Genomic DNA, 10146 nt, shown 5'->3' on the forward strand with positions numbered 1-10146 from the left:
TTAGGTTCAAGCACCTTCACCAGGAATAGAGGCGTCGATGGACTTACAGAAGGGTTTTTGGTGAGTCCAACCTCTTGCCCACACAGAGACAGAACGTTCACCAGCTTCTCTCTGGTTCTCTTCTGCAGGGAGAATAGGGGGGTGAATATGATCCAATGTATGAAATATATAACACTTGTTCGCTAGCAATAACATCTCCTTCAGTTAACGGACTGGTCGTGTCTAAATGGTCTAAATGTAGTCACAGCACTGGAATGAAGCAACCTGAAGACTACAACCGAGTTGAAGGTATTGTATCCTGTGTTACCTGAGAGGACTGAGGTCGTCTCCAGCTGACGGGCACTAGGACCGTGTTAGAGTTGGAGCCAGAGGAGGTGGAGGAGGTACTGCGAGTCACAGCCATGGCTCTGGCCTTCCCTTCTCTACCTCCTGAACCCTGCAGCTCATCAAACCTCCGCCCTATGACAGGGGTCTACACTCACAAACACACGCACACACACACACACAGAGTAAAAGAAATAGTGTAAGAGAACAGGTTAGCTGCAGATGTGTTCCCCCTACCTTTGATATGTCAATGGCGAAGTTTGAGTGTTTTGCCAGGCAGGGCAGAGAAAGACAGAGAGACAAACACCTCAGATATGTCGAAGGTGAAGTCAAGTGTTTTCCCGGGCAGGGCCTTGGCTGAGCCGTCCCAGACGCGGCTGACCTCCAGGTTAGACAGGTCACCATGGCCGTGGCTGTAAGCTGGGTGGACCAGGCTGGCCGAACGAGACACTACCAGCTTCAGGATGTTCAGAGCATCTTTCCAGTGCACCGTCTGTGGAACACACACACACACACACACACACATTCACACACATAGGAGAGCGGATTAAACACACACTCACAAACACAGGGAGAAACATATTTGGGCAGATATTGAAGTATCATAGGAGGTAATGAGGTATTGAGGTGGTCAGGTGTCTCACTTGGACAAACTTCTCGATGGTCTTGAGGACGTCAGCGTTGAACTGTTTGACCTGGATGGCTGTCATGTCCATGTGACTGAGCAGACAGTAGATGATCTGGAGCAAGGACTGCTGCATGCTGGGAAGGCCTTTCTCTAGCAGCTACAGAGAGAAAGGAGGTTTTGCACTTTTAACTCTTTACCTTCTACTTTTCTAAAGCTAATGCTTTTCTATCGAAAAAAACTCCAGTATGTTATTGCTCACAGCTCCCCACTCACCTCTGCCATATACGTGACCATGTTGAGAGTTATGTCAGAGAAGGCTTCGTGGAGGTAGCGACACACCACACTGACCCAGGAGAAAGGGTCCCGCGTGTAAGAACGCGTCTTATACAGAGTCATCACGTGGGCCAAGTGGGACAACTTAGTATTCTTCTCCGTTAGACACACCTAGGAGGAGGGGGGAGAAAGAAAGGAAGAGAGAGAGAAAGAGAGAGAGAGAGAGAGAGAGAGAGAGAGAGAAAGATAGAGACAGACGCCCACAGAGAGAGCACAACTCGTAAGTCTTGGAACGGAATGTGTGTGTAACATTAGATTGTTGATCAGCCTGCTTCGAGTCAGACGGTGCGTGGCGGTGTCCCGTACCTGTGCGATCCTCTCCGCGCTCTCCTTGCAGAACTGAGTGGGGTGACCAAAGTGCTGGACCAGGTGAGGCAGCAGACACAGCACATTCAGAGGGAAACCTACACACAGAGAGAGAGAGAGATGTTAGGGTTAGAGGTGGAAGAGGTGAACTAACCCCATACAATGTAATGTAAAACACTTAGGAAAATGCCTTTTTGAGATAAAGCACTATATAAACGCAAAGCATCATCATCATCATTACTGACTCTTTCTTATATTAACCACTGTATTAAGTTCAAATGGAAGACAGTGACACTGACTGACAGGCGATGCCTACCTATAGCCTGTGACGTGTCCACCACAGGCACCCGTGAGACGGGGGTGAGCTGGCAGAAGAGCTGCAGGGTGAGGTCTGAGGTGGTCTGGGAGGTGAAGCCCTTGAGCAGGAGCTGCTGTAGACCAGAGAAACCACTCCACCTGAGCTGAGCCTGCAGCTTCTCCAACCTCTCACGGTTCTCAGCACGGTCCAGGGGAACCTGGGAAATGGAGTTCAGAGTAGGATGTTGAGAACACTATCAATATGTATTCATGAGGCTCTTAATTGTTTTAAATGCAATGTGTGTGTTGGTAATTATTTGTTGACTTGGACCAGGTTTGTCTGAGGAGGATGTTTTATTTTAACGACACTTGTCTCAATAAATAAAGGTCAGATAAAAATTTAATATCTTCTTTTGTTTTCTTTTAAATTACAGTGGCATGTGGATAAGCCACAGAAACATCTGATACTCAAACTCAGTATATATCTAGCCCATGATCATTGCTATGCTATCACATACCTGATGACATGTATACATTACAAACCTTTGACAGGAGCTTGTGTACCAGACGTAGTGACATCTGATATTCAAACTCAAAGTCTGACTCCATGAGTGACACTGCCACCCAGAACACAGTAGCCAATAGTGAAGAGGGATGGGACACGTGGGCGGGGTCAGACAATACACTGGGATCAATGCGATTGGTTGATGAAGAGACGGAGCAGAGGCTGCGTCCAGGGCGTGCAAGGCCGTGATTGGTGCAGGCCTGTGTGATGACAGGAATTTAAAAAGAAATGAATAAACATAGGAGAGGAAAACTTTCATCACGGTGATTACATTTACATTTACATTTACATTTACGCATTTAGCAGACGCCTTTATCCAAAGCGACTTACAACAAATACATTTGTTTAAGTAAGTGAATCATTAGGTACAGTAACATAAATAAACAGGATCAATAAACTTGTTCCCTCGCCTGTATGCGGTCGAGAGTGGCACTGCGAGGTGGATCGTGTGATTGGTTGCCGCTCTCGCCAAACTTCTTTGGGACCGAATAGGAACGCTGGTGACGACTGCGTTCTGCGGAAAGTCCGGCAAGGCCCATCCCCGGCAGGTTCAGCTGGCCAGTGCTTTTCCTGTTACACGTCAGCTTCTCATTGGTCAGGAAGTCTGGGGAGGAGGTCCTAAGAACAAAAGAGGGTTAGAGTAAGAATATACTGATATACAATGGAAACAAAGTGTGAGAAATCTTTTTTTTTTTTTAGAACTTCAGGCTTCCAAGACCTTGACAGTTGATGACACGAAAAACAGGGGTTTAATGTCCAAAGCCCACCTGGTGAGAGCTGCCATCAGATCACTGTTCTTCAGACACTCAGCCAGGTTCACAACTACTGATTCCAGAGTCAACAACACCTCCATCACATAGCCCTGAAATATACACACACACACACACACATTAGATCAATTAAATACAGTACATTAGATAAACACACACAGTCACACAGACACAGAGACAGGCAGACAGACAAACACACACACACACACACACACACACACACACACACACACACACACACACACACACTCACACTCACCTGCACCTCGTCCCCGTGTTCTCCCACCACCTCTACGAGTCGTGAAAGCAGGTCAGAGACTGCGTGGGCATTGATTGGCTGTTTCAGAGCCCTGAAGACCTGGAAGGAGCGGCCGGCGTAGTGACGGGAGGAGCTGCACAGCGCTGTCTGCAACGCCACGTCACTCAACTGCTGCTCCAGGTGGAAGTCTGGCCAACGCACACACACACACACACACACACACACACACACACACACACACACACACACACACACACACACACACACACACACACACACACACCACACACACACACACACACACACACACACACACACACACACACACACACACACAGGAGAGACATGAGACACACACACTTCTGGTGTCTTTTATGACACACAATCTGCCCAATCCATTAGTTCATAGACAAAGCTCATTCTAGACAGCTATTTAGAAGTAATAACAGTCGTCTGAACAGAGGAAAAGCTCTTACCTGATTTGGACTCCTTGAAGACGGAGACGACATGTCGAAGGAAGTTGGAGAGCTGCTCGGCGCTTGTAGATTTGGGGTTCTTGGGCGTGATGTCCTCATGCACCCACAGCGGCCCGAACGCTCTAAGCAACCACAAAGCAGTACTCCAGGCACTGTACATACCCACCACCATCACCACCACAGAGAGGTTACGCACACACACAGGCTCGCATGCTCACACACGCGCACGCACGCACATACCCACACACCCACACACCCACACGTTGTCTACTCTATGTGTGTGTACCTGGTGGTGAGGAACTCAATGAGTTTGTTTGTCTTGTCATCGGTCTCGCTGGGCGTGTCTTCTAGGTCCTCCAGGTCGTCGGGGGTGATCAGAGGCAGGTTTCCCACGCTGCCCCCGACACTGCCACCCACCAGGCTGGCAGAAGAAGAGTTGGATGAGGAGCTGAGCCCAGAGTCGGCAGCTGGGGATGCCTGCCACTCACGCAGGAAGTCCGCCCCACCTGAGACGACAACAACAACAACAACAACAACAACAAAAACTGCTTAGTTAGAATGGCAGAAAGTAATCACTGTCAAAGACTAGATGATAAGTCTTGTTTAACATCAGTCAGAGTCAGGAAGTCCACCAGAGAGGGAGTAGGGAATAAGAAGGACACCAGGTCAGCCTGGTGGAATGAGGTGGAGCGGTCCCTGTCAAAACTGTTCTTGTTGATTCTTAAGTACTGTATTTACCGGAGTACTGGTACTCTGGCTGGTAGCTGGATTTGATGGTGAGAGTCTTGTTGTCACTGATCTCCCTGGTCAGCAGAAGCACAGAGGCTATGACCTGGAAACACACAAACCAAACCATGGTTGACACACTCCTCAACACAGTCACATGATGCTACAGCCTTTACGGCAGGCTGGCAAACCGCACACGTCCCCTGGTTTACACACACTCACCTGGAAGTTATTGTTACAGGAGAGGGCGATGAGGAGGTGGAGGAGGAGACGCTTGCTGTGCTCAAACACCTCAGGCCTGTTGTGGTCCAGACCTGTAGGATACATATGCACACACTCAGAGTTATACACCCACAGGAACACTCATGTTGATGAATGTAACACAGTACGTAGAAACACAGACAGGTATATCTGTTTCAGCCTACCTTATAATTAAACTACCTTATAATTAAACTACCTTATAACTAAAACTATTTTAAGGCCACCTAGCGAGCTAACTCTTTGACGTGGATGTAAAAACGAAAACGATAATTATTCAGTAGGTCATGCGTCATACATGACTGTTCCTTTGTATCAATATTTAGAGTAAAAAAAACACATTGGAGATGATGTACATAGAACTGACTGGTTACGCCAAAGCAGGAGAAGTATGTGAGTAAATGTCAGATGAGTTTATCCTGGAGAGAAACACATGCCTGAAGGAATGTATGTCGGCTGAACACAAAGCACTGGTCTGTCCTACGGTACATGCTTGTCATAGTTTGGGTCGGAGATGAGAGATTACAGTGTCGGGGTATTTTCTGTTACGTACTGTTAGTCGACGCCATGAAAGTGTGTGTGTGTGTGGGATTATGTATATGACATGCTTCGTCCTTTATGTGAGTGTGTGTGTGTGTTTACATGAGGTGCGTGTGTACTATATTTGTATATGTACAGTATGTGTGTGTGTGTGTGTGTGTGTGTGTGTGTGTGTGTGTGCCCTGTGCGTGTGTGTAGATGAGGGGTGGGGTAGTAATGTTCCTGATGTTATCTCTCTCTAAGTGGCAGTAAAGGCCATGTCTGATTCCATATATTTAACTCCATGTCCTCCCTCGAGGAGAATGTGTGAGTAAGTGGTCTGTGTGCGTATGTGTGTGTGTGGGTGTGGGTGTGGGTGTGGGTGTGCGTGTGAGACATTCCCCTTGGTAATAGGGGCCCTTTTGTCTGGCGGATCTGTCATCTGAGGGTTCCTGTACAGAAATAGGTTGTTCAGGCAACGCTCTGACCAGTTCTTGACTATGGAGATATAATGTATATGCATGCAGCCGCCACCACATTTAAATCATTGGAAGCAGTGTACCATTGTGCAATCCCTTTTATAACTGGTGATGGGTTTCGTACTCACAGTTGTACCTTCTATCAATCTATTGGATGGTTATCCCTGTCTAGTAGAAAGGCCCAACATTGCCTCCTCTTTATATAGAAAGCTCTTTTACAGACACTTCCATTATACCTATATAATAATAATAATAAATGCCATTTGGCTGACGCTTTTATCCAAAGCGACTTACATTGCAGTGAGTGTATACATTTCAGTATATATGGTCCCAGCAGGAATCAAACCCACAACCTAAGCGTTGTCAGCGCCATGCTCTACCAACTGAGCCACAGTATATTGTGTAAATGTACTTTGTGATTGATATGGAATGAATGAATTGTATTGTGTCTATAATTTAAATGTACATTTATGATCTGTTTTATGTTTGGAAGCAGGGCTCCCCTGAAAAAGAGACCTTGGTCCCAGAAGGACCTCTCCAGCCTAAATGAAGGTTTAATAATTTAAAAAATAAAATGAGTGTATAAGTGAGAGAGAGAGAGAGAGAGAGACATTGTTACATCTTAGTCTCTTAGCAGACGCTTTTATCTGAAGCAACTTACAATAAGTACATGAGAGAGAGAGAGAGAGAGAGAGAGAGAGAGAGAGAGAGAGAGAGAGAGAGAGAGAGGGGTGTGTGTCCTACCCAGGAAGAGTGCGTGGAGCAGCAGCGGGAGGTGGAGAGCCCAGTCCTCTCTCACACTGTGGTCCACCACCATCTCAGTCATGAAGATCACTGCAATGTTACACCTGGGGACAGAAGAACAGCCAGCACATTTCACATGATTTTAGGGGTGAATAACTGGTCTGTGGTTGCTGCAGTATGTCTGCTGTAATCTTTTCTCGCCTTTTTAACAGTAGCTGTTTTAGATCTGGGGGCCCTGATGCTGAAGTCTCCAGACTACTGACATTAATTGATCAATTTGGTGGGGTACCTAATTCGGTAGGAGATTGAACATTTGCAGGGCAGTTGTAGATAACTAGTTGTGCACCTGTACTTTATTCCTCAACAAAATATTAGAGTTGCAAAATGTCTTCTCCTCTCTCCAAAGTGAGATTATGACCCAGGATAACAATGTTGTGCCTTTGACGGACAGCTTTTTAACAGACACACAGGTCTTTCCTCCCAGTTGACAGTGATGAGATATGATATCTGTGTTCTCCCTTCAAGCGACAGTGATCGTTTCTAGGTGTTTAGGAACACTGATTATTTCTTGATAATCCTCCTACAGACACATTCTCTACATAGCTGAGAACCAGCAGGCTGGACAGGTTCTGTATACGTGTTTGACTGTCTGTCAATCCACGTGTGGCAGGTGTTGATGTGTGTGTGTGTGTGTGTGTGTGTGTGTGTGTGTGTGTGTGTGTGTGTGTGTACCTGTGTAGTGGTCCTCTAGGGGTGATGGTCTCGGGTAGGTAGTCCACTAATGGAGCCCAGCACCCTCCGTTGACGGGCATCGGTAACGACTGCGGCCGGTTAGTCTCCAGGACACTCATCAGCCAACCAGCATAGGGGGGCAGCGGGTCATCTACGGAAACAACACCAATCAGGAAATAAATGGAATGACAACAACAACCCAGTTACGTGGAACTAAGAGAGAACGCTTGAAGGTGTTACCTTAGAAACAGTAGATATGGAACGACACAGAAGGCCTCTCTTCAGATCAAAATACTCCACTTTATTCAGATAAACATCAGATGATGACAGATTATAAATAGACCAGTCATGTAAAAAAACACCCTCGAGCTATTTTACAAATGTGTGGTATGCGATAAGCCAATCAACCATCGCCAAACACACACGCACGCACGCACGCACGCACGCACACACGCACACACACACGCATGTGGAAGATGTACACACACTCTGGAACCCTCCCAAAGCAGATGTGCCTGGTATGCAAGCTCAACATGGAAATAGTGCATGCCTTTACTAATGCCTAACTCTGTGAGATGTGTATGTGTATGTGTGTGTGTGTGTGTGTGTGTGTGTGTGTGTGTGTGAGAGAGAGAGAGAGAGAGAGAGAGAGAGATAGAGAGACAGAGGCATAGAGAGAGACAGAGACAGAGACAGAGTAATGTGGTTGACATTGATCGCTTCCAGACTGAATGTCTGGCACACTAATGAGAAGACTGTAATTTCATCTAAGTGTCTGTCTCATGTTTGTGAATGGTTTTGAAAGCACAAATATGTTGTCCTGGTGAAGGGCCACTGATGGTTGAATAGGCATGCATACCAAACAATAACAAATGTTTGGGGCCAGCTTCTAGCTGATTTGGGAGATCACGGGTACTTAAGTGATGCGTTGTACTCCGGTCAAGTTGGTCTCTTTAAAGCTTTAAAACTCCAGTCACTCCTGTCAGTCCCTTATTGTTAGAGTGGCTAACATTGTGAAGGATGAAAAGGAATGCAGGTCCCAAGGCCCATTCCCTAAGTGGTGGAATAGCTGAGGACTAATGGTGTGTGTGTGTGCGCGAGTGTGTGTGTGTGTGTGTGTGCGTGTGTGTGTGTGTGTGTGTGTGTGCGTGTGTGTGTGTGTGTGTGTGTGTGTGTGTGTGTGTGTGAGAGTTCTGATCTTTATTGCGGGCCATACTCACTTTTTTCATCGTCATAGGAACCTCCTGAGCTGTTGCTATACCGAGACTCCAGTCTGTTGTGAGCCCTGGCCCTGATGAGACAAACAATATCAATAAAAACATACATTCTAAACAGATCTATTCATCTGGCAATCACATACCTCAATTGTCCAACGCATAAGTAAAAGGCAGACTGACTCAGACTGACTAGTTTATAAAAGGTGACTGACCTCTCCTCGTTGTCTCTGGCCAGTTTGGACTCGTCTGTCTCCGGGAAGTTCTCCTGACCAGCCACAACAGTGTTACTGCTGGAAGTGGTGCCTGAACACACACAAATACACACAACACAGAAGCAACATGAGAATAAACATGACCACTTGGGTGAAACAACTGAAATGTTGAGTGGTAATGTAATGTAATGTAATCATTTGTTTCTATATTTCTCTTCAGCCCACCATCGAGACGGTCCAAAAATATTATTATTTTTATTATCCTCATACTTTAGGTATCCCACTAGCAAGCTCAAATTTACTTCCTGGAATAAATTCCTGGTCTCAAAGTTCCAGGAAGTCAAGCTAAGATTATTTCAGGCAGTAAACCTAAGTTTCCTACTGGGACATCTATTTTTAGTCAAATTGCGCTTTAATGATCATGATCCTATAACGATCCACACACAAAAACAGTAGAACCTAAATTTGTCCAATAAGAAAATGTTCCCATCCTTTTAGTTTCATACTTTCATTTAAAACATTTTCTCCCATGTGTGTATCTACCGAATCTGACCCTTGTGTCTGGATCTTTAATGGACACCTGGACCCAGCCAATGGGGACGTCCTCTCTCACCTGTGTGGACGGCAGAGGACTTGTTACTGGCTGCGAAGCGGTAAAAAGGCGGGTTGTCACAGTGGAGCACCACAGGGTTGACTGGGTCTGTCTGCTGCAGCTCAAACAGCAGTTCCTCCATGGTCTGGATGGTGCTGTTACGACACAGGTAGATCACCACCTTCTTGATCTGAAACACACACAGACTCTACGTCATGTCTGGAAGTCTGGGAAATGTGCACAAGTATACAGTGTGTGAGCTGCATAAAGTACAGTAGTCCAAACAAAGAAAGAAAAATATAGTTTCAGCTGTTATCAGTAGCATGTCTGTATGAATGAAAGAGTTCTTGGTCAATGTGTGTGTGTGTGTGTGTGTGTGTGTGTGTGTGTGTGTGTGTGTGTGTGTGTGTGTACTCACATAGGGCAGTAGAGTGGTATCACTGCTGACCCCACACAGGCTGATGAGGAACTGGAGGGCTGTTCGGAGGTTGTTGCTCCACTTCTCGTTGCCGACCAGAGCGTTCCACGCGTTCTCCATCTCAGGACCCGGAACCTCGTCTCCATACTGACATTAGTCAGTGAGGCAAGAGATATGATAAAGGTGTTAGAAAGCTTCACACACACACACACACACACACACACACACACAGACACACAGACACAGACACACAGACACAGACACAGACACAGACACAGACACAGACACAGA

The 10146-nt window shown here is 46.3% G+C and overlaps 1 protein-coding gene across 1 annotated transcript in view; it reads right to left on the reverse strand.

The window, feature by feature from the left end:
• Positions 1-10146, reverse strand: part of fryb (furry homolog b) — a 43869-nt gene that overhangs the window by 7970 nt on the left and 25753 nt on the right. The window contains 21 exon segments of the mRNA XM_083697548.1: positions 48-122; positions 308-472; positions 632-817; positions 969-1109; positions 1226-1396; positions 1592-1689; positions 1908-2106; positions 2432-2653; positions 2864-3071; positions 3221-3315; positions 3483-3670; positions 3959-4080; positions 4245-4464; positions 4697-4790; positions 4907-4998; positions 6685-6788; positions 7417-7567; positions 8637-8707; positions 8846-8936; positions 9459-9627; positions 9856-10002. Of these exon segments, the coding sequence (XP_083553674.1) occupies positions 48-122; positions 308-472; positions 632-817; positions 969-1109; positions 1226-1396; positions 1592-1689; positions 1908-2106; positions 2432-2653; positions 2864-3071; positions 3221-3315; positions 3483-3670; positions 3959-4080; positions 4245-4464; positions 4697-4790; positions 4907-4998; positions 6685-6788; positions 7417-7567; positions 8637-8707; positions 8846-8936; positions 9459-9627; positions 9856-10002 (3009 nt within the window).

The sequence above is a fragment of the Argentina silus genome, assembly GCF_951799395.1.
Source record: "Argentina silus genome assembly, chromosome: 2".
In the NCBI taxonomy this organism is placed as follows: domain Eukaryota; kingdom Metazoa; phylum Chordata; class Actinopteri; order Argentiniformes; family Argentinidae; genus Argentina; species Argentina silus.